Genomic DNA, 25,212 nt, shown 5'->3' on the forward strand with positions numbered 1-25,212 from the left:
CGGGCAAAGGTGGCTTTCTTAGAAGAGGGCCAGGGACTCGAACCCGGTACGAGAGACGGTGAATGGGAGGTACGATTAGGCCGGCGAACACGCCGCCAAAGGTGCCTCCCATGAGCCTCAACGTATTTTGCCAGTGAGGGCATTGCTGGAGCCAATGGCTCTGCCGCTCTCCTTGGCCGGGAATAGGGGCCGCCCTCCATCATATCCACCTCCGGTGCGGAGGGAATAGGGGCAGCGCTATTTCCAAACGTCGGGCAGCCCTCTCAATGAGTCCGGGAAAATCCGAACGCAGAGAGGCTGCAGCGAAGGGACAGGGCTTCTGATCTCTCAGAGCCCGTGTCGTCATCGCCTAGGGGAACTGCAAGCCCTCTCACTCTCCCAGGGAAAGGGGGGCTTGAACGTGTGGGTCAGAGGGTCGTATTGTTCCATCGGAATATCCGCCTCCTCCCCATAATCTCCTGAGTCGGCGCCATCTGATGATGCCTCTGAAGCAGAGGCTAGCACCGACAGCACGTCCTCTAGAGGAAAATCCTCCCTAAAAAACAGCCAGCGCTGCTTCCTCTCCTTTAAAGAAAGGAGGGCGCAGGAGGCGCAATTAGGGGGATTGCTGATGCCCTCCTTGGCGTGCTGTGAACCCAAACACACGAAACATAAGTCGTGGGAGTCCACAGCCTCCATGGAGAAGCATCGGCATTGAGCTCTGAAAAGAGCTTTTGTGGGTGGAAAATCTCCTGGTGTGCTCATTGTAGGACGACGTCGATGAACTGGAAATCTACGGCGTTTCGTCTCTTCGTGGCTTCTTCAGTCCAGTCCAGTCACTGAAGATAAAGGGAGGGCTGATTGAGGGGAGGCATTCCCTCTTATAGGGACACCTGTACTCCTATTGGCTGCAGGTGTGTGCATAATTTTGTCTCAGGCTGATGCTGCCTTAGGACAGTGGGTAAACCAATAGGAGCAGAGCTCCCCTATGGGGCGGAGCTCCACGATATAGAACCCATATTTATGTTTATTTATTTTCCCTTTTGTGCTTTAACCATTTGCACATCGTTACAACACTGTATATATACATATGACATTTGGAAATATCTTTAATCTTTTTGAACTTTTGTGAGTGTTTACTGTTAATTTTTGTTGTTTATTTCACTTTAGTTAATTATCTATTTCACTTGCTTTGGCAATGTTAACATATGTTTCCCATGCCAATAAAGCCCCCTTGAATTTAATTAGAGAGAGAGAGAGAGTTGTAAGATGGTAATTCAAAACGTAATTTCCAAAACGGTGACAAATACTGACATTTAATCAATTACAAATTACATGACCCTCCCTGGAATAAAAAAAAACTAAACTCTCCCCCTGACTGAATTTGAAAAAGCATGACGCAATCCCCCGGGAAATACAGTAATTGCGTTAATTTCTGCCTGGCCCTAAAGAATCATGTATTTATACTATAGTCCAGCTGGGGGCAGTAAAGCAAGATATTGGATGCCAACCACCATTAATGTCCACTGAAGAAGAAGAAGAAGGAGACGAGTTTGTCATTGCAAATATTTTCCGATATGTGAGATAATTTACTTGTTCTCTGTAATATCGTATAGCTTTGGAATCGTGACATTATCTAGTGTGGAGGAAAAGATGCAGGTTTCTAGACTCATACCCAGACTCTGAGAAGGGATTGCGTGACGATTCGTTTGGCACCCGCGTGACCCAACATGACAACGTGAACGCGAATGTCCGACAGTCTACTGGGTGAGGCGTTATACGTTCCTCCATTCATTGCCGAATGAGATTCCTAGATCCTCCTTTCTCTAATATCTCTGCAATGAGCTCTTAAATCGAGATAGCTGTGTATTTTGCTACTGCATGGCCAGTGTGAGCCAGAATGTCTGATGAAAAAACGCTGAAGAAAATGTGGATTCCCCAATGGATCCGGTAAGTCTGGTTTCCTTCTAACAGTATAGGCCTGCTGTATAAAATGTCTATGCCTAGTTTTTATCATATTTGAACCTCCACATTCCTCTGTTCCGTGTTAATGGCTGGACAAAAAAAATAAAAAGACTGTAAAACTTGGGATTTGTTTTCCTTCAGCAAGGTAACCTACTACTATATCATGCGTAGGAATCTGTATCTAGAACTTAATGATCTCTCCTTCCTCCCAAAGTTTTCACCTCCACTGATTTGAAAATCTGATTATCCTTTATATGACCAGATACTCGGAAGTGGTCACTCACAATGAAAATACATCTTCTTCTGTGGGGTTTATTGGCGGTTGTCATCCAACGTTATGGTACATTACGCCACCTACTGTACTGGAGTGTGGGCCAGCGACAGGGATCGAGGAACTAAATCCTATATGACATCCCCGTTTCTCTTAAAAAATATAAATATTTGAGACTGTATGTAACGATGTTCTACTCAGTATGCTCATCAAACTCAATCCCTGTACCCCCTTCTCCCTCATACTGGATCAGTCTCTCTCTTTCCCTATTATACTGCCCACACTGTATCAGTACATGCTCCACTGTCTCTGTTTCCTGGCAGTAATCACACCTTCCTGTTGGATGCTTTCCTATCACATTTAATGACTTATTCAGCTGGCTGTGTCCCACCCTTAGCCTTGTAAGGATGGCCTCCTCTCTTCTGTCCATTCCTACCATCCTCCCCAACTTTACTCTGTACCTGGAATAGGGGCGGCAGGTAGCCTAGCGGTTTAGGCGTTGGGCCAGTAACCCGAGCCGACTAGGTGAAAAATCTATCAATGTGCCTTTGAGTAACTTAACCCTAATTGCTCCCGTAAGTCGCTCTAGATAACATTTGCCTGCTAAATGACTAAAATGTAAACAATGAATAGATGCCTGCCCTTAGTGTCACTGTTTCACTGTTCCTGCCATCTCTGCACCACCGCTGCCCATATCATTCCCTTAGCCTCTGCCTTGCTCATTGGCACCTCTACCTCCTGTCTCCTAAGGGCCTGTTTAGCTAGCATATCTACTTCCTCATTCCCTTCCACCCCCACATGGGCCGGGACCCAAGCAAAGCTTATATGGACACCCAGCTGTCTCATCTGGGCATGAATTTAAATTCCCTCATATAGCAGGCCTTGTCTGCTATGTGAGCTAAATTATTGCAGGCTTATCAACACAGTACATGAGTCAGAACATATACAGTGGGGAGAACAAGTATTTGATACACTGACGATTTGGCAGGTTTTCCTACTTACAAAGTATGTAGAGGTCTGTAATTTTTATTAAAAATCCAGAAAATCACATTGTATGATTTTTTAAGTAATTGATTTTCATTTTATTGCATGACATACAGTGGGGAAAAAAGTATTTAGTCAGCCACCAATTTTTCAAGTTCTCCCACTTAAAAAGATGAGAGGCCTGTAATTTATCATAGGTACACGTCAACTATGACAGACAAAATGAGAATTTTTTTTCCAGAAAATCACATTGTAAGATTTTTTAATGAATTTATTTGCAAATTATGGTGGAAAATAAGTATTTGGTCTGTTACGAACCCCGTGGCTTTAAACGTCTAGGGTGGATGGACATGAGACCCGTGAACATAATTCATGCGAATTAGAAGCGTGACATGGAACAGTGAAAACTAAAACTACACGACAACCATAAACTACCGTCAAACATAAAAGGTTTATTTTTGAACACACGGTAAAGGTTTGGGAAAAAGGGCTGAGCAGGACCCAAGAAATGAAACAATAGTGTAAAAAAAAAACTAAACTGATCTTGCCTGCCTCAAGAACCGCTAAGCTACTGCTAATCATACAAAAATACAGTGGGTGGTCCGCTCAGGTCTAACTAGTGTTTTTAGACAGTTTTCTTCCCTACGGGTAATGTACACCCAAGGGCAACTTGCTTAAATTCCCCTTTTCCCAGAAACAAAGTTACCAAACAGAGTAACCAGCAAATGAGTGAGTACACAAAACACCACAGTATCCATACCACATAAGGAAATAGTCTCTCCTAACAAACACAACTGACCGGCTTTTTAAACAATGGGATGTGTGATTGAAAAAACCAGAAACAGGTGGTGCAATGCAGAGGAATGTTCACTGATTGGTCCACCTTAGCAATCAGCAGACACCCCAACGACCACCAATCAGGAAACAACAGGACACCTGTGATTAGGGCAGAAGGAGAGGAAAAACACAAAAACTGCAGATTCAAATTGCAGATTTACCTATTGCAGATTCAGTCTTCCCAGCCTGGTGCAGGTCTACAATTTTGTTTCTGGTGTCCTTTGACAGCTCTTTGGTCTTGGCCATAGTGGAGTTTGGAGTGTGACTGTTTGAGGTTGTGGACAGGTGTCTTTTATACTGATAACAAGTTCAAACAGGTGCCATTAATACAGGTAACGAGTGGAGGACAGAGGAGCCTCTTAAAGAAGAAGTTACAGGTCTGTGAGAGCCAGAAATCTTGCTTGTTTGTAGGTGACCAAATACTTATTTTCCACCATCATTTGCAAATAAATTCATTAAAAATCCTACAATGTGATTTTCTGGATTTTTTCTCTCAATTTGTCTGTCATAGTTGACGTGTACCTATGATGAAAATTACAGGCTCTCTCTCATCTTTTTAAGTGGGAGAACTTGCACAATTGGTGGCTGACTAAATACTTTTTTACCCCACTGTAAGTATTTGATACATCAGAAAAGCAGAACTTAATATTTGGTACAGAAACCTTTGTTTGCAATTACAGAGATCATACGTTTCCTGTAGGTCTTGACCAGGTTTGCACACACTGTAGCAGGGATTTTGGCCCACTCCTCCATACAGACCTTCTCCAGATCCTTCAGGTTTCGGGGCTGTCGCTGGGCAATACGGACTTTCAGCTCCCTCCAAAGATTTTCTATTGGGTTCAGGTCTGGAGACTGGCTAGGCCACTCCAGGACCTTGAGATGCTTCTTACGGAGCCACTCCTTAGTTGCCCTGGCTGTGTGTTTCGGGTCGTTGTCATGCTGGAAGACCCAGCCACGACCCATCTTCAATGCTCTTACTGAGGGAAGGAGGTTGTTGGCCAAGATCTCGCGATACATGGCCCCATCCATCCTCCCCCTCAATACGGTGCAGTCGTCCTGTCCTCTTTGCAGAAAAGCATCCCCAAAGAATGATGTTTCTACCTCCATGCTTCACGGTTGGGATGGTGTTCTTGGGGTTGTACTCATCCTTCTTCTTCCTCCAAACACGGCGAGTGGAGTTTAGACCAAAAAGCTATATTTTTGTCTCATCAGACCACATGACCTTCTCCCATTCCTCCTCTGGATCATCCAGATGGTCATTGGCAAACTTCAGACGGGCCTGGACATGCGCTGGCTTGAGCAGGGGGACCTTGCGTGCGCTGCAGGATTTTAATCCATGACGGCGTAGTGTGTTACAAATTGTTTTCTTTGAGACTGTGGTCCCAGCTCTTTTCAGGTCATTGACCAGGTCCTGCCGTGTAGTTCTGGGCTGATCCCTCACCTTCCTCATGATCATTGATGCCCCACGAGGTGAGATCTTGCATGGAGCCCCAGACCGAGGGTGATTGACCGTCATCTTGAACTTCTTCCATTTTCTAATAATTGCGCCAACAGTTGTTGCCTTCTCACCAAGCTGCTTGCCTATTGTCCTGTAGCCCATCACAGCCTTGTGCAGGTCTACAATTTTATCCCTGATGTCCTTACACAGCTCTCTGGTCTTGGCCATTGTGGAGAGGTTGATTGAGTGTGTGGACAGGTGTCTTTTATACAGGTAACAAGTTCAAACACGTGCAGTTAATACAGGTAATGAGTGGAGAACAGGAGGGCTTCTTAAAGATCAGGTCTGTGAGAGCCGGAATTCTTACTGGTTGGTAGGTGATCAAATACTTATGTCATGCAATAAAATGCAAATTAATTACTTAAAAATTATACAATGTGATTTTCTGGATTTTTGTTTTAGATTCCGTCTCTCACAGTATGATAAAAATTACAGACCTCTACATGCTTTGTAAGTAGGAAAACCTGCAAAATCGGCAGTGTATCAAATACTTGTTCTCCCCACTGTAACTACTGTCTGGCTTGACTTCCTCCACCCACTGCAAGGCCAACAGTACGGCCATCAGCTCTTCCATGTACACAGACAGGTAGAATGTAATACGTCTCCTGACAGCCACCCCACTTTCCTGTTTAACAAAGGCTGATCCAGTCCGACCTGTCCATGGGTCTTTTGATCCATCTGTATATATGTCCAAAAAATACAGATTTACCATTTCCAGTCGTTTTTTTAAAGAAGTCGCATGGATCAACCCCCTCCCTGTCTTTCCGTACTCACTCTAGCACTTGTAAATCAACTACTGGAGGTGGGAATAGCCATGGTGGACTCACAGGGATAGGTACCGTGGGGCTAAAGTCCCTACCATACAATCCCAAATGCCTCGCCTGGTTATCACCCACCCATCCAAAGGTTTTATTCTGTCCATGTTCATGCTCCCAACTTTTCTGTAGAACCCTTTTTGTGGGGTGACACACCCCATGTTCCTGTAAGTTAACCCAATAATTATTTGCCAGCGATTGCCTTTTAATATGTAATGGCAATGAAAATAAATGTCTTCAAAAAAGGAAGGCAGTCGTTACCACAACCACAAAGTCAAAAATATAGATCGTAGAAATTCATGTAAACAGAAATGTGCTTTTTGGATTTTAATGTTAGGGTCAAGCATAAGGTTAGCAGTGTGGCTAATTAATAAATCTAAAAACTCTAAAATTACACTATACTTTAATAAATATCAAAAAAATCTAAAAAAAAAAATTTTATAGCTTTACAAAACTTCCTCTAATCATAATATTAATTCAACAGTGACTCGCTCCATAGAGTACTAATATTTTTATTTTAACTTTTATTTTAACTAGTCAAGTCAGTTAAGAACAAATTCTTATTTACAATGACGGCCTACACCGTCCAAACCCGGACGACGCTGGGCCAATTTTGCGCCGCCCTATGGGACTCCCAATCACAGCCGGTTGTGATACAGCCTGGAATCGAACCAGGGGGTCTGTAGTGACACCTCAAGCACTGAGATGCAGTGCCTTAGATCGCTGCGCCACTCGGGAGCCCGACTTTTGATACAGGATTTCTTAATGTCTGTAAAATCATGAGCTGTATGTGAGTGACAGAGGACAAGGACACGCCATGTGTTGTGTCGGTCACGGATGGGGGCCAGAAGGTCGGTGTGCCAAAGATAGATTGGGGGCCACTGTTGCTAATCTTAGGAGGAGTACGTGATGGAATGGCCTGGCTAGGGTGCCACATGATACCATGTAGGGGGATCCTATTGTAGTCGGACACTCAATAATGGTTGGCAACTGTTGGACAGAAGTAGATTGGAGAGCATCATAAACTGAGGGATTTTCTATGGAAGTCATTCAGATGACAAGAGGCTACGCCCGTACCGCTTGTCATTGAATCCAGTACTGTAACAATCAAATAAACATAAATAAACTCTCCATCTAAAGTGTTCAACTATTCTCTTACATCCTGAAGTACTCGATACCAGAGAAACTCGTCATAACAAGTACGATCAAACTTCACACAGGAAGCGGAGCAGATCCTAATCCAGGCGTTTCTCATCTCCCGTCTGGACTTCTGCAACTCAGTATCATGTTATTAACATAAAAATATATATATTAAATGTTCTTATTACATGCTAGAACAAAACAAATATAGTGTTGAGTTTTTGCTCTCATCTGATTGGCAGGTAATCCATCAATCAACTACAAAGTAGCAGTAGGTGGGATCTCCACTCATAACAATAGTAACAATGCAAAACAAAATGATTCACATGGATACATTAATTCATATCAAATCCTGGTCTCTTCTACATAATACAACTAATGAATATGCAATCAGCAATGTAAAACAAAACAAGACAACATGAAACCACATTCCAGATGTATGTTTTACAATGACATTTACATGCAAGCATTCGTTCCTTCTAACAAATCACCAATAAAATGTGGAATAGTAAGGTATAAGATATTATCAAGTGTATTTCCAGAGTGAAGAGAGAGAAGTTTGGTAGGAGACCTTAGTAGTCGTGAGAAAACAGAAGAGTGTGAGGTCTGTGGTTGACATGACCTATAAGTACTGATGGGCAGAGCTGGCTTCCTGCCCCCATGATGCCTCTTCCTAACAACCAACACATCCTTCGCTTCACAATAAAAATGTGTGAACATCTTTTGGAGCACACTTAATATACAATAAGGAAAGTTGAAAGATATCCCAATTAATATATTTACAAATAAATGCAACAACATAATTTGACCACACTAATAGTCCTATGGCTTCTGTACTTCCGTATGTCCCATCAGCTACACTAAAACCTGGTGAAGGGATTTACAAGAAATATGTGAACATCTTTTAGGACCAAACTAATTATACAAGAGGCCTATGATCCTTATAAAAAATGTATTATTATTATAGATTTAAAAAAACATAACTAAAGTGATAAGCAGATGTTGTTGAGCAGATAATGGATTGAATTTATTGATCTGTTGAATACATGAATACACACCTAGTATTATTGAAACATTATACAATTATTTAATGGATAATAGGAGTTAATGAAATTAGATACAGCTCTGAACACCCCCACCCCACCACACACACAGCACTCCTACTCCGAGATGCTTGATACATATAGATCCAGAGCTGCATATTATGCTACACAGGTTACCATGGTAATCAGACTTAGTAAACTGTTGGGAGATAGATGACTCTTTTCAAAATGTTTTCTTTTGAAAGTTTATTTAGGGATCTGGAACCGGTGCTTGAGAGGGGGAGATGAAAGAATACAGGTTTGTGCTTTCTGGTGTTTTATCAGTGACCCTGAACGAGCAAAGCTCTTTCCACATAGACAGCTATAAGTCTTCTCTCCAGTGTGTATGCATTGGTGTGCTGTCAGGGTGGAATCTCGAGCAAAACTATTTCCACACTGAACACAGCTATAAGGGTTCTCACCTGTGGGTATACGTTGGTGTGTGGTCAGGTGTCCTGACTTCCTGAAGCTCTTCCCACACTGATCACAGCTATAAGTATTCTCTCCTGTGTATAAGTTGGTGTGTAGTCAGGTGTCCTGACCTCCTGAAGCTCTTCCCCACACTGATCACAGCTATAAGGCTTCTCTCCTGTGTGTATGCGTTGGTGTGCAGTAAGGGCTCCTGATTGACTGAGGCTCTTCCCACAATTAAAGCAGGGGTAAGGCTTCTCCCCTGTATGAATTCTCTGAGAGTTAAGGTTTTAGGTGCAGCGGAACGCTTCCCACACAGAGAGCAGCAGTATGGTTTCTCTCCAGTGTGAATCCGCTGGTGAATTATCAATTCCTTCTGTTTAGCAAATCCCTTCCCACAGTCAAAGCAGCAGTGGTGAGGTTTCTTCCCTATATGTCTCTGCTGGTGTTTCTTGAGGTGTTCTGATCTGGGGAGACTCTTCTCTTTCTTGTCAGCATCATGTTGTTGTTGAGGCTCCCCAGATGATAAGCCCCTCCCACTGAGATAGCAACGGTTAGGGCTGTCCCCTGTGAAACAAAGATATTGAATAGCATGGACATCTGAAATCAGGCTACCTGATGGGACTTTGATAAATGCAGAACATTGACAATCAAAATAAACGTACTACCGCAGGGATCATGTTATTTGTAATGTCAATGATTATGTTATTTACTTTTAGTAACTCCATATACAGTTGAAGTCCTCTGGTCCTCTGTAGCTCAGCTGGTAGAAACGGCAAGGTAGTGGGTTTGATCCCCGGGACAACCCATACACAAAAAATATATAATTATGCACGCATGACTGTAAGTCGCTTTGGATAAAAGCGTCTGCTAAATGGCATATTATTTTTGAGAAGCATATTTAATTCAGAATTCGGACATATAAAGTTTGTATGTGAGAACTATTTCTATGTCACAATCGTCTAAAGGAGCGGACCAATGCGCAGCGTTGCGAGTGAACATGATGACTTTATTTAATACAGCAACCACGAAAACAACAAATGACGATACGTGAAGTCCTCTGTGACACCGACAGAACATAGAACACTGGAACAATACCTTAACTTGGAACAATAACCCACAAAACAAAGGTGAAAACTGACAGTTTAAATATGGCTCCCAATCAGAGATAACGAGCCGACAGCTGACACTCGTTACCTCCGATTGGGAGTCATTGACTACAACATACAACCACCTAGAACAACAACCCACAGACCTGCAAACATAGAAATACACCCGACAGAACTACCAACATAGAAAACACCCAAATCCCCAACAAAACAACATACACTCTAGCTCACATACAAAGTCCTAGAGCCAGAGTGTCACAGTACCCCTAAAGGTGCGAACTCCGGCGCACCAACATCAGGACTAGGGAGGGTCTGGGTGGGCGTCTGTCCACGGTGGCGGCTCTGGCCCCGGTCGTGATCCCCACCCCACCACAGTCACAACCTGCTTCGTAGCCTCCTCCCAATGACCACCCTCCAACTAACCCCACCTGGACTAAGGGGCAACACCGGACTAAGGGGCAGCATCGGCCTAAGGGCAGCACCGGGATAAGGGGGCAGCACCGGTATAAGGGGCAGCACCGAACAAGGGGCAGCACCGGGCTAAGGGGCAGCACCGGACTAAGGGGCGCACCGGACTACGGGCAGTACCGGACTAAGGGGCAGCACCGGGCTAAGGGGCAGCACCGGACTAGGGAGGCAGCACCGGACTACGGGCAGTACCGGACTAAGGGGCAGTACCGGACTAAGGGGCAGTACCAGGCTAAGGGACAGCACCAGGATAAGGGACAGCACCAGGATAAGGAGCAACACCGAGCTAAGGGGCAGCACCTGACTAAATGGCGGATCCTGGCTGGCTGGCTCTGGCGGATCCTGGCTGGCTGGCGGATCCTGGCTGGACGGCTCTGGCGGATCCCGGCTGGACGGCTCTGGCGGATCCTGGCTGGACGGCTCATGGCTGGCTGACGGATCTGGCTGCTCATGGCTGACTGACGGATCTGGCTGCTCGGCTGGCTGACGGATCTGGCTGCTCACTGGCTGGCTGACGGATCTGGCTGCTCATGGCTGGCTGACGGATCTGGCTGCTCATGGCTGGCTGACGGATCTGGCTGCTCGTGGCTGGCTGACGGATCTGGCTGCTCATGGCTGGCTGACGGATCTGGCTGCTCGTGGCTGGCTGGACGGATCTGGCTGCTCATGGCCGACTGACGGATCTGGCTGATCCTGTCTGGCGGAAGGCTCTGGCTGATCCTGTCTGGCAGAAGGCTCTGGCTGATCCTGTCTGGCAGAAGGCTCTGGCTGATCCTGTCTGGCAGAAGGCTCTGGCTGATCCTGTCTGGCAGAAGGCTCTGGCTGATCCTGTCTGGCGGAAGGCTCTGGCTGATCCTGTCTGACGGAAGGCTCTAGCGGCTCCGGTCTGGCGGACGGCTCTGATGGCTCATGGCAGACGGGCGGCTTTGCAGGCTTAGGGCAGACGGGCAGTTCAGGCCCCGTTGGGCAGATGGCAGACTCTGGCCGTCTGAGGCGCATCGTAGGCCTGGTGCATGGTGCCGGAACAGGAGGTACCGGGCTGAGGACACGCATCTCAGGGCTAGTGCGGGGAGAAGCAACAGGGCATGCTGGACCCTGGGGACGCACCGTAGGCCTGATGCGTGGTGCCGGAACTGGAGGTACCGGGCTGAGGACACGCATCTCAGGGCTAGTGCGGGAAGCAGCAACAGGGCATGCTTGGCCCTGGGGACGCACCCGTAGGCCTGATGCGTGGTGCCGGAACTGGAGGTACCGGGCTGAGGACACGCATCTCAGGGCTAGTGCGGGGAGTCGGAACAGGGCATGCTGGACCCTGGGGACTCCCATAACGCCTAGTGCGGGGAGCCGGAACAGGGCATGCTGGACCCTGGGGACTCACCTCACGCCTAGTGCGGAGAGCAGGAACAGGCCGGGCGGGGCTGGCGACGCGCACCGTATCCCTGGTGCGAGTGGCCGGAACAGGCCGGGCCGGGCTGGGCGGCGCACCGTATCCCTGGTGCGTGGAGTAGAACAGGCCGGGCTGGGCTGGCGAAGCGCACCGTATCCCTGGTGCGTGGAGTAGGAACAGGCCGGGCTGGGCTGGCGAGCGCACCGTATCCCTGGTGCGTGGAGTAGGAACAGGCCGGGCTGAGCTGGCGGCGCGCACCGCATACTTGGTGCGTATGGCAGGAACAGGCCGAACCGGGCTGGCGACGCGCACCTTACACTTAGTGCGAGGGACCGGAACAGGCCGTACCGCACGGGGAACACACACTACTGGCTGCACCCTCGGGACTAGGAACGGGCCGGACCGAACTGGTTACACACCCCAGTACCTCACGCCGTGCCTCAACACCTTCCTTCCCTGCTTTACCCAGTAGCCCCCTTGACCTGGTAGCCCACTGAATCCGTCCCTTCTCTGCCTCCGTCAGCCCCCTTAACCTGGCAGCCCTCTGACTCTGCCTTGTGGCAGCCTCCTGCTGCTCCGTCGCCCAAGCCATGTGCCCCCCAAAAAAATTTCTTGGGGTTGCCTCTCGTCCTTCCGACGTTGGCTCTGCCGACGCCGTTGCTCCTCTCTCCGTCGCCTCTCCTCTGTTTCGCTCCATGGACGGCGATCCATGCCGTCCAGGATTTCTTCCCACGTCCAGGACCCTTTACCGTCCAACAGTTCCTCCCATGTCCAGACCCTTTGCTCCTGGACGCGCTGCTTGGTCCTTTTTTGGTGGGTTATTCTGTCACGATCGTCTAAAGGAGCGGACCAATGCGCAGCGTTGCGAGTGAACATGATGACTTTATTTAATACAGCAACCACGAAAACAACAAATGACGATACGTGAAGTCCTCTGTGACACCGACAGAACATAGAACACTGGAACAATACCTTAACTTGGAACAATAACCCACAAAACAAAGGTGAAAACTGACAGTTTAAATATGGCTCCCAATCAGAGATAACGAGCCGACAGCTGACACTCGTTACCTCCGATTGGGAGTCATTGACTACAACATACAACCACCTAGAAAAACAACCCACAGACCTGCAAACATAGAAATACACCCGACAGAACTACCAACATAGAAAAACACCCAAATCCCCAACAAAACAACATACACTCTAGCTCACATACAAAAGTCCTAGAGCCAGAGTGTCACATTCTAAGCTGCATACTTTCAGTTTTTCTGAACTCACTGCACTCGATCAAAATAAGTTTGCTTGCGCCGCTAATGCTAGCACATGTACAGATTAAATACACCACTATAACTCTGATTAAAGAGTTTACATGTCCTAATCATTCTAAAGATTGCTCAGAAAAGCAGGTGTTTTTAACTGCGTTACTTGGATTGTCACCTTAAGCCAATTAAGATAAGCAGAGTAAGGTGTTTACATGACTAATGCCATACTCAGCCTACTGCCATAATCAGTTTAATGTCCAATTATGAGTGTGTATGTAAACATACTCATTGTAAAGCACTAGTTATTTTGTTGCTTTGACAAAGTCATTTCTGAACATTATTATGAATGTTATTAGTAATTCATTTACGTCTGTCCCTCATTTTAAGGTTGATATGATGAGTTTCTGTGGTATTAAGGAATTCAGGATGCATTAATATAACTAAACACTTAGATGGAGATTTGATACAAGGTATTGAATAATATGGTACCAGATTCAACACAACAAGATAGACGTAAGTTGCCTCTTGCTGTCCGAATGATAGACCCAGAGATCTCTGTTTATATACTTGAGTGTAAACAAGTTCTAACCAACAGTTGCCAACCATCATTGGGTGTCACTCCCAACCCCGATGGTATCAGTTTGCACCCCAGTCAGGACATTCTATCACGTAGTCATTCTAAGATTAACAGCAGTGGCCCCCCAGAATTCCTGGCACCCAGACTATCTGGCACACATCAGTGACATAAATAAATGGAATGTCCTCATCCTCAAATCCTATGTAACACGTAGTATCAAAGGTAAACTGTGATGGGAATGTTAAACCTTTATCATGCTTTTTCTTTAAACTTAATTGCTTCTGCCTTAATTCTGAGATGATTGATATAACTAGATCATATGACATGGGATTGTGTGTGCAGGGGTATGGGCCTGTTTCTAACTGTTCTGTGGCTGTGGATGTGTAGCATAGGAACCTAGTTTTAGGGAAGTATGGACATGATGTCTGGGCGCACAGCCAAGAGCTGACAGGCGAGACCTATGCTTTCCTGCTAGTCAGAAGGGAAAGAACCGGTTCCTCTCAATCTACTGAAACCAGAGCAAAGTGTTAAATCCTGCGCTCTAATGATAAAGCTGTTGTCCTGGCTAAGGCCTGTTGCTGAGAAAAAGGTTCAAACTTGGTGTGTGTGTGTGGGTGTCCAGCCCCACATCATCTAGGTAGACAGCGAAAGACGCTTTCTTGCTCGGGTCAAGGGGCCATTAATCTACTATTGAGGAACTATGTCTGGGGAGATTTCCTGTTGTTTTGACAACCTTTTTCACAGTTAGTCTGCACCCCAGTTTCGTCTCATTGTCCAGCACATACACACACCAAGATCACAAGTTTTGTACATGCTTGCATAAGATGACTTGCCTATATAAGGTTTCTGTACTCCTCGTGTCATTCCAGCTCTCTGGCGTACACCTTAGAAGTGCATGTCCGACCAGCTCCATTATTGCAGTAATTAATTGGTAAATAAAGTATAATTGTTTGAAGAAATAAAAAAATCTCTCCTTAATGGGTAGAATTTCCACAACACAACCCTGTTACATGAACTGAACTCTCGTTTTAATGTGGTGAAACTAGGCCTTTAAAATATATACAGTGGGGGAAAAAAGTATTTAGTCAGCCACCAATTGTGCAAGTTCTCCCACTTAAAAAGATGAGAGAGGCCTGTAATTTTCATCATAGGTACACGTCAACTATGACAGACAAAATGAGAAAAAAAATCCAGAAAATCACATTGTAGGATTTTTTATGAATTTATTTGCAAATTATGGTGGAAAATAAGTATTTGGTCAATAACAAAAGTTTCTCAATACTTTGTTATATACCCTTTGTTGGCAATGACACAGGTCAAACGTTTTCTGTAAGTCTTCACAAGGTTTTCACACACTGTTGCTGGTATTTTGGCCCATTCCTCCATGCAGATCTCCTCTAGAGCAGTGATGTTTTGGGGCTGTCGCTAGCAACACAGACTTTCAACTCCCTCCAAAGATTTTCTATGGGGTTGAGATCTGGAGACTAGCTAGGCCACTCCAGGACCTTGAAATGGAATGTAATACGTCTCCTGACAGCCACCCCACTTTTCTGTTCAACAAAGGCTGATCCTGTCTTTGGGTCTTTTGATCCATCTGTATATATGGGCAATTTTTTTTGATTTTACAGTTTCCAGGCACCTTTTAAAGAACTCTCATGGATCAACACCATCCCTGTCGTTCCGTGCTCTCTCCAACACTTGTAAATCAACTACTGGAGGTGGGAGTAGCCATGGTGGACTCACAGGGATAGGTACCGTGGGGCTAATGTCCCTGCCATACAATCCCATCTGCCTCGCCTGGTTTTCACCCACCCATCCAAAGGTTTTATTCTGTCCACGTTCATGCTCCCAACTTTTCTGTAGAACCCCTTTTGTGGGGTGAGACAACCCATGTTCCAATAATTAATTGCTTTCTAATATGTAACGGCAATGAAATATATGTCTTAAAAAATGAAAGGCAGTTGGGAGGAGGCAAGATCAGGTGGGACCATTCTAGCCAATGAGAGGGCAGACACGCATGTGAACAACAGGCACAACGGTTTCCACTAGTTACCACAAACACAAAGTCAAAAATGTATATCGTAGAAATTCATGAAAACAAAAATGTGCTTTTTTTATTTTAAGTTAGGGTCAGGCATAAGGTTAGAACTGTGGTGTGTGGTTAAGGTTGGGTTTCAAATTACATTTTTTTTTTTGGGGGGGGGTTAAGTTTCCAGCATGTCACGTGACCTACTTTTATCAGTACACTCATAACAACCTAATCATTATGAAACCTATATTCGATCAAATAAGCCACAAGTCGCCTCTTCCTCTCTGTTTTGAAAGGAAATGACTGGTATAAGAAATATGGTGGAAACTCTGACTAGCCCATGCCTCCACCAACCCAATGCTATTAGATTTGTGGGAAGTAGTGAACGATTGAACATTTTAGGAAAAATGAGATATTCTAGGGATGCACCCAAATCAATCAGAGGTGTAGACTAAATTAATCAAATATTTGGTTTAATGATAAACTGTTTAATGTTTATTGTGGCCAACAGGACAAAGCTAGCCCATTCCCCTCCACCCTCCAGGAGTCCACAGGTCAAACACCTCCCGGTACCGCTTTACTGCAGGGTCTGGTCGACTGCAGGAAAACACCGGGGCAGAGTGGAACTGAGAGAGGAGGAGGAGGAGAAGAGAAGGAAGATGGAGATTTGATTTCATTAAGTAAGAACCATGGTGTGTAGATTACACTACAGTCTGCTTCTGTAACAATAGTGGAGGTGCATAAAGATGGCGGCCCGCATGTACTTACCACAAATTCCTAATTTTGCTAAATTCACTGTATTGTACATTGCTCTCCTTTACTGTTTTTTTGGTTTAGTCATTAGCACAGTAAACATGATCCCAATTTTAGCTTCAAGACAACAGCAGTTTGAAAAACCGAAAAAGTAGATTGTGTTGATTTATTGCCACATTGAACAATGTCGCGCACCGTAGTTTCAAAACTCAGTGGATAGTGCTAAAACAATGACTTCATATCAGAAGTCTGCCATCTTTATGCGCTTTAGTCATTCATTGATTAATTACATTATAGGGTTTAATATACAGTGGGGGAAAAAAGTATTTAGTCAGCCACCCTAGTCATAGACTGTTCTCTCTGCTACCGCACGGCAAGTGGTACCGGAGTGCCAAGTCTAGGTCCAAAAGACTTCTCAACAGCTTCTACCCCCAAGCCATAAGACTCCTGAACAGCTAATCATGGCTACCCGGACTATTTGCACTGCCCCCCCACCCCATCCTTTTACGCTGCTGCTACTCTGCTAAGTATTTATGCATAGTCACTTTAACTCTACCCATATGTACATACTACCTCAACTACCTCAACTAGCCGGTGCCCCCGCACATTGACTCTGCAACGGTACCCCCCTGTATATATAGCCTCCCTACTGTCACTTTATTTTTTACTTCTGCTCTTTTTTCTCAACACTTTTTGTTGTTGTTTTATCCTTACTTTTTTGTTTAAAATAAATGCACTGTTGGTTAAGGGCTGTAAGGAAGCATTTCACTGTAATGTCTGCACCTGTTGTATTCGGCGCATGTGACCAATAAAATTTGATTTGATTTGATTGTGTTGTTCTCCCACTTAAAAAGATGAGAGGCCTGTAATTTTCATCATAGGTACACGTCAACTATGACAGACAAAATGAGAAAAACAAATCCAGAAAATCACATTGTAGGATTTTTTATGAGCTTATTTGCAAATTATGGTCGAAAATAAGTATTTGGTCAATAACAAAAGTTTCTCAATACTTTGTTATATACCCTTTGTTGGCAATGACACAGGTCAAATGTTTTCTGTAAGTCTTCACAAGGTTTTCACACACTGTTGCTGATATTTTGGCCCATTCCTCCATGCAGATCTCCTCTAGAGCAGTGATGTTTTGGGGCTGTCGTAGGGCAACACGGACTTTCAACTCCCTCCAAAGATGTTCTATTGGGTTGAGATCTGGAGACTGGCTAGGCCATTCCAGGACCTTGAAATGCTTCTTACGAAGCCACTCCTTCGTTGCCCGGGCGGTGTGTTTGGGATCATTGTCATGCTGAAAGACCCAGCCACGTTTCATCTTCAATGCCCTTGCTGATGGAAGGAGGTTTTCACTCAAAATCTCACGATACATGGTCCCATTCATTCTTTCCTTTACACGGATCAGTCGTCCTGGTCCCTTTGCAGAAAAACAGCCCCAAAGCATGATGTTTCCACCCCCATGCTTCACAGTAGGTATGGTGTTCTTTGGATGCAACTCAGCATTCTTTGTCCTCCAAACACGACGAGTTTAGTTTTTACCAAAAAAGTTATATTTTGGTTTCATCTGACCATATGACATTCTCCCAATCCTCTTCTGGATCATCCAAATGCACTCTAGCAAACTTCAGACGGGCCTGGACATGTACTGGCTTAAGCAGGGGGACACGTCTGGCACTGCAGGATTTGAGTCCCTGGTGGCGTAGTGTGTTACTGATGGTAGGCTTTGTTACTTTGGTCCCAGCTCTCTGCAGGTCATTCACTAGGTCCCCCCGTGTGGTTCTGGGATTTTTGCTCACCGTTCTTGTGATCATTTTGACCCCACGGGGTGAGATCTTGCGTGGAGCCCCAGATCGAGGGAGATTATCAGTGGTCTTGTATGTCTTCCATTTCCTAATATTTGCTCCAACAGTTGGATTTCTTCAAACCAAGTTGCTTACCTATTGCAGATTCAGTCTTCCCCAGCCTGGTGCAGGTCTACAATTTTGTTTCTGGTGTCCTTTGACAGCTCTTTGGTCTTGGCCATAGTGGAATTTGGAGTGTGACTGTTTGAGGTTGTGGACAGGTGTCTTTTATACTGATAACAAGTTCAAACAGGTGCCATTAATACAGGTAACGAGTGGAGGACAGAGGAGCCTCTTAAAGAAGAAGTTACAGGTCTGTGAGAGCCAGAAATCTTGCTTGTTTGTAGGTGACCAAATACTTATTTTCCACCATAATTTGCAAATAAATTCATAAAAATCCTACAATGTGATTTTCTGCAAAAAATTACAGGCCTCTCATCTTTTAAGTGGGAGAACTTGCACAATTGGTGGCTGACTAAATACTTTTTTTCCCCCCACTGTATATATTGATGAAAATATCTGGGTCGTTCCACCCATTTTTTAAAGTGTAAAATGGTAAAAGAAATACAAATGTTGTTCACCTAATTAACATTTGGCCATAAATAGCACATGTTCAACTTCATAAACATGTTTTCCAATCTCAAGACATTGAATAAAACTATTACTATACTAAGTGCTATGTGCCAAATAAAGTGACATGGTTGAACGTAACAGGGGACTGCTGAAAACAACAAAGCCAGTGCATTACATGGGTGAAATAGTCCTTTAAATCAGCCATAAAACCGCTTGTGACAGAGGGAATGGAAGGTTGTTTTGAATGCAATCTTCAAAAAATGTTTTACTTGTTAAAACATTTCTAGATTGTCTATGTATGGGTGAAGGGGTTTACTTGCACAGTTTTCCACCACAAAACAGAATAAAATTGACAAAGATTAGGACCAGCTGACCTGCTTTTACTCTATGATTTGACTATTAAATGTTCAATGTTTATTTTGCAAACATATTTTTTAAGGAATAATTTCAACATATTAAAACGAGAGTTCAGTTCATGTAACGGGGTTGACCTTTAAAATGAGGGACAGATGTAAATTCATTATTAATCACATTCATAATAATCTTCAGAAATGACTGTCAAAGCAACAATGAGTATGTTTACATGCACACTCATAATTTGACTTTAAACTAGTTATGGCAGTAGGCTGAGTATGTTATTAGTCATGTAAACACCTTACTCTGCTTATCTTAATTGGCTTAAGGTGACAATCGAAGCAACGCTGTTAAAAACACCTGGTTTTCTGAGCAATCTTTAGAATTATTAGGACACGTAAACGCCTTAATCAGATTCATGTAGGCATATTTAATCTGTGCATGTGCTAGCACGAGTGCAGTGAGTTTGGAAAAAGTGAAAGTATGCATCTTATAAATAGTTGACATGTCCGAATTCGGAAACAAATATGCTTCTCAAAAATAATGTGGTCGCTGTGGTAGTACGTTTATTTTGATTGGCAATTTTCAGCATTTATCAAAGTCCCATCAAGTAGCCTGATTTCAGATGTCCATGCTATTCATTATCTTTGTTTCACAGGGGACAGCCCTAACCATTGCTCTCTCAGTGGGAAGGGCTTATCATCTCGGGAGGCTCAACAACAACATGATTCTGACAAGACGTCTCTCCAGAAGAGTCACTCCAGATCAGAACGTCTCACTAAACACAAGCAGAGACGTATAGGGAAGAAACCTCCCCACCGCTGCTCTGGCTGTGGGAAGAGTTTTTCTAAACAGACGGAATTGATGATTCACGAGCGGATTCACACTGGAGAGAAACCTTATAGCTGTGATCAGTGTGGGGAGAGCTTCAATCAATCAGGACACCTGACTAGACACCAACGCATACACACAGGAGAGAAGCCTTATAGCTGTGATCAGTGTGGGGAGAGCTTCAATCAATCAGCACACCTGACTAGACACCAACGCATACACACAGGAGAGAAGCCTTATAGCTGTGATCAGTGTGGGAAGAGCTTCAATCAATCAGGAGCCCTGAGAACACACCAACGCATACACACAGGAGAGAAGCCTTATCGCTGTGATCAGTGTGGGAAGAGCTTCAATTGTTCAGGATCCCTGACGACACACCAGCGCATACACACAGGAGAGAAGCCTTATAGCTGTGATCAGTGTGGGAAGAGCTTCCATCATTCAGGAAACCTGATTATACACCAACGCATACACACAGGAGAGAAGCCTTATAGCTGTGATCAGTGTGGGAAGAGCTTCAGGAACTCAGGACACCTGACTACACACCAACTCACACACACAGAAAATAAACCTTATAGCTGTGATCAGTGTGGGAAGAGCTTCAATCATTCAGGATCCCTGACTACACACGAACGCATACACACAGGAGAGAAGCCTTATTGCTGTGATCAGTGTGGGAAGAGCTTCAATCAATCAGGAGCCCTGAGAACACACCAACGCATACACACAGGAGAGAAGCCTTATAGCTGTGATCAGTGTGGGAAGAGCTTCAATCATTCAGGATCCCTGATTACACACCAACGCATACACACAGGAGAGAAGCCTTATAGCTGTGAGCAGTGTGGGAAGAGCTTCAATCTATCAGGAGCCCTGACTACACACAAACGCATACACACAGGAGAGAAGCCGTATAGCTGTGATCAGTGTGGGAAGAGCTTCAGTCATTCAAGAAACCTGATTACACACCAGCGCATACACACAGGAGAGAAGCCTTATAGCTGTGATCAGTGTGGGAAGAGCTTCAATCAATCAGCACACCTGACTACACACCAACGCATACACACAGGAGAGAAGCCTTATAGCTGTGATCAGTGTGGCAAGAGCTTCAACAAATCAGGAGCCCTGACTACACACCAACGCATTCACACAGGAGAGAAGCCTTATAGCTGTAATCAGTGTGGGAAGAGCTTCAGTCATTCAGGAAACCTGATTACACACCAGCGTTTACACACAGGAGAGAAGCCTTATAGCTGTGATCAGTGTCAGATGAGCTTCAATCAATCAGGAGCCCTGATTACACACCATCGCATACACACAGGAGAGAAGCCTTATAGCTGTGAGCAGTGTGGGAAGAGCTTCAATCATTCAGGATCCCTGATTACACACCAACGCATACACACAGGAGAGAAGCCTTATGGCTGTGAGCAGTGTGGGAAGAACTTCAATCATTCAGGATCCCTGATTACACACCAACGCATACACACAGGAGAGAAGCCTTATAGCTGTGATCAGTGTGGGAAGAGCTTCAATCAATCAGCACACCTGACTACACACCAACTTATACACACAGGAGAGAAGCCTGATTTACACCAGCTCTCACACACTGGAGAGAAACCTTACTCCTGTCTATATGGAAAGAACTTTGCTCATTCAGGGTCATTGAAAAAACACCAGAAATCACAAACATGTTTTCTTGCATCTCTCTCTTCTCCGGCACAGGTTCCTGATCCCTAAATAAAGTTTCAATAGAAAACATATAGTAAAGAGTGATTTATCTCCCATTCTCTAAGTGTTTACTAAGTCTGATTACCACGGTAACCTGTGTAGCATAATATAAAGCTCTGGATCGATATGTATCAAGCTTCTCGGAGTAGGAGGTTTGTTTGTGTGTGTTGTGGGGTGGGGGTATTCAGGGCTGTATCTTATTTCATTAACTCCTTGTATAATGTAAAATAATGTTTCAACAATACTAGGTGTGTATTCATGTATTCAATAGATAAATAAATTACATTCAACATCTGCTTCTCTCTTCATTTATATGCTGTTTTGTAAATGGATCAGAGACCTATTCTAGAAGACGTTTTCTCCAAAAATACATATTTATTGTAAAACCCTTTACCAGGTTTTAGTGCAGCTGATGGGACAGACAGAAGTACAGAATAATGCAGCTATAGGAATTGTAGTTGTGGTTCTCATCCTCTGTCTCTCTGGCTTCATGTGGTTCAGGTGAGCATCTTTCTAAGACTTATCTTTCATTTTATCATTTTGATTTGTTATTAACTTGATTGTTTTTCAATGATTCATTCATCCATTTATTTATTTTTTTTACATGAAGAAAGCCTCCAGATCTGACACAAGGGACACAGCAGGGAATGGGCAGGTGAGTTGAGGTCAAAAAGTGTTTGTTTTCTTTCAGATCTTTTTATCAGTGCTCGATTAATCTTGCCTGGCACAATGGAACCAATTGAATAGTCCCAATGTATGCTTCTATTGTCTGTCTTTTCTCCTCTCCAGGGAGACTCAGTCCAGTGTATGACAATGGCCTCACTGCAGCACAGACGAGCAGGGTGATGTTCACTATGCCAATGTCCACCTCTATTGCTCCAATAACCAGGAAGTGCCTCTGTACTCCACTGTCCAACTGCCTCAACCCCAGAAAGAGGATGAGGATGTCCAGTAAGATGTTGTGAAATTCAACCCCCCAGTGCTGCCATCCAGTGAGCAAGTCCAGCCATTACAACATCTCAAGATAATTTTTTAATTAGATAATTTTTTAATTAGATGGTACTTGTGCTTGACAGTTAGAAATGCATAAATTAGTTGTTATGCAGACCAGCAGTTGTTTGTTTTAAACGTATTAACATCTACATGATTACTTAAAATGAGACCCCAGAAGTGAAGATTGATGATGACATGTTGCGTCTCCTTTCATAACAGACCTCAGGCACAAGAAGCTGAGGAGGAGCCCTCTGTGCTCTATAGCACAGTCAACAAACCCAGAACCAAGAAGACTACAACCAGACCTGAATAGAAGATGATCTTGTTTGCGTCCCAAATGGTACCTTGTTCGCTCTAGTGCGCTATGTAGGGAATAGGGTTCCATTATGGATGCACCCTGAACACCAGAAGACCTGAACACAAGATGACTCTGACTGGGATTCAATCCAAAGTTGCATTATTTTATAGGTAATAACACTTAAGCCAAGCTCCGCAGCATTTACCTTGAATGTGATTATAAACGTCAGGGAAATTGTCTTTAAAAGCTGCGTTGTCGGCAGCACAGAGGAAATAAGTCTTTATATTTTTATTATTTTTATTATTACTACTAATATAATATATTTAATATAATATTAATATTAGTATATTAGTTTAATATAGTTAACTATAGGGTTTAATATACAGTGGGGGGAAAAAGTATTTAGTCAGCCACCAATTGTGCATGTTCTCCCACTTAAAAAGATGAGAGAGGCCTGTAATTTTCATAATAATAATAATAATATGCCATTTAGCAGACGCTTTTATCCAAAGCGACTTACAGTCATGCGTGCATACATTTTTGTGTATGGGTGGTCCCGGGGATCGAACCCACTACCTTGGCGTTACAAGCGCCGTGCTCTACCAGCTGAGCTACAGAGGACCACATAGGTACACGTCAACTATGACAGACAGAATGAGGGAAAATAATCCAGAAAATCACATTGTAGGATTTTTTATGAATTTATTTGCAAATTATGGTGGAAAATAAGTATTTGGTCAATAACAAAAGTTTCTCAATACTTTGTTATATACCCTTTGTTGGCAATGACACAGGTCAAACGTTTTCTGTAAGTCTTCACAAGGTTTTCACACACTGTTGCTGGTATTTTGGCCCATTCCTCCTTGCAGATCTCCTCTAGAGCAGTGATGTTTTGGGGCTGTCGCTGGGCAACACAGACTTTCAACTCCCCTCCAAAGATTTTCTATAGGGTTGAGATCTGGAGACTGGCTAGGCCACTCCAGGAACTTGAAATGCTTCTACGAAGCCACTCTTCGTTGCCCGGCGGTGTGTTTGGGATCATTGTCATGCTGAAAGACCCAGCCACGTTTCATTTTCAATGCCCTTGCTGATGGAAGGGAGGTTTTCACTCAAAATCTCACGATACATGGCCCCATTCATTCTTCCCTTTACACGGATCAGTCGTCCTGGTCCCTTTGCAGAAAAAAACAGCCCCAAAGCATGATGTTTCCACCCCATGCTTCACAGTAGGTATGGTGTTCTTTGGATGCAACTCAGCATTCTTTGTCCTCCAAACACGATCGAGTTGAGTTTTACCAAAAAAGTTCTATTTTGGTTTCATCTGACCATATGACATTCTCTCCCCAATCCTCTTCTGGATCATCCAAATGCACTCTAGCAAACTTCAGACGGGCCTGGACATGTACTGGCTTAAGCAGGGTGACACGTCTGGCACTGCAGGATTTGAGTCCCTGGCGGCGTAGTGTGTTACTGATGGTAGACTTTGTTACTTTGGTCCCAGCTCTCTGCAGGTCATTCACTAGGTCCCCCCGTGTGGTTCTGGGATTTTTGCTCACCGTTCTTGTGATCATTTTGACCCCACGGGGTGAGATCTTGCGTGGAGCCCCAGATCAAGGGAGATTATCAGTGGTCTTGTATGTCTTCCATTTCCTAATAATTGCTCCCACAGTTGATTTCTTCAAACCAAGCTGCTTACCTATTGCAGATTCAGTCTTCCCAGCCTGGTGCAGGTCTACAATTTTGTTTCTGGTGTCCTTTGACAGCTCTTTGGTCTTGGCCATAGTGGAGTTTGGAGGTGACTGTTTGAGGTTGTGGACAGGTGTCTTTTATACTGATAACAAGTTCAAACAGGTGCCATAATACAGGTAACGAGTGGAGGACAGAGGAGCCTCTCTTAAAGAAGAAGTTACAGGTCTGTGAGAGCCAGAAATCTTGCTTGTTTGTAGGTGACCAAATACTTATTTTCCACCATCATTTGCAAAATAAATTCATTAAAAATCCTACAATGTGATTTTCTG

At 44.3% G+C, this 25,212-nt stretch overlaps 1 protein-coding gene across 2 annotated transcripts; it reads left to right on the plus strand.

Annotated features, from left to right (window-relative positions):
• Positions 1-1,522: 1,522 nt before the first annotated feature.
• LOC123485664 (zinc finger protein 271-like) lies at positions 1,523-22,197 on the plus strand. Of its 2 annotated transcripts, none has more exons than XM_045216744.1 (3): positions 1,523-1,929; positions 16,329-16,509; positions 20,006-22,197. In XM_045216744.1, exons 1-3 carry the CDS (start codon positions 1,921-1,923, stop codon positions 21,910-21,912), a joined length of 2,097 nt encoding a protein of 698 aa, XP_045072679.1. In that variant the 5' UTR covers positions 1,523-1,920; the 3' UTR covers positions 21,913-22,197. The 2 variants fall into 2 exon arrangements, with proteins under 2 accessions (XP_045072679.1, XP_045072680.1); XM_045216745.1 differs by having other exon boundaries at positions 16,329-16,497.
• Positions 22,198-25,212: the final 3,015 nt, after the last annotated feature.

The sequence above is a fragment of the Coregonus clupeaformis genome, unplaced genomic scaffold (genome assembly GCF_020615455.1).
Source record: "Coregonus clupeaformis isolate EN_2021a unplaced genomic scaffold, ASM2061545v1 scaf0787, whole genome shotgun sequence".
In the NCBI taxonomy this organism is placed as follows: Eukaryota; Metazoa; Chordata; class Actinopteri; order Salmoniformes; family Salmonidae; genus Coregonus; species Coregonus clupeaformis.

Coding starts and splice junctions, on each gene's coding strand:
- LOC123485664 (XM_045216744.1), top strand. Junction 16,510..20,005: donor TTCATTAAGTAAGAACCATG/GTGTGTAGATTA, acceptor TTTGTTTCACAG/GGGACAGCCCTAACCATTGC.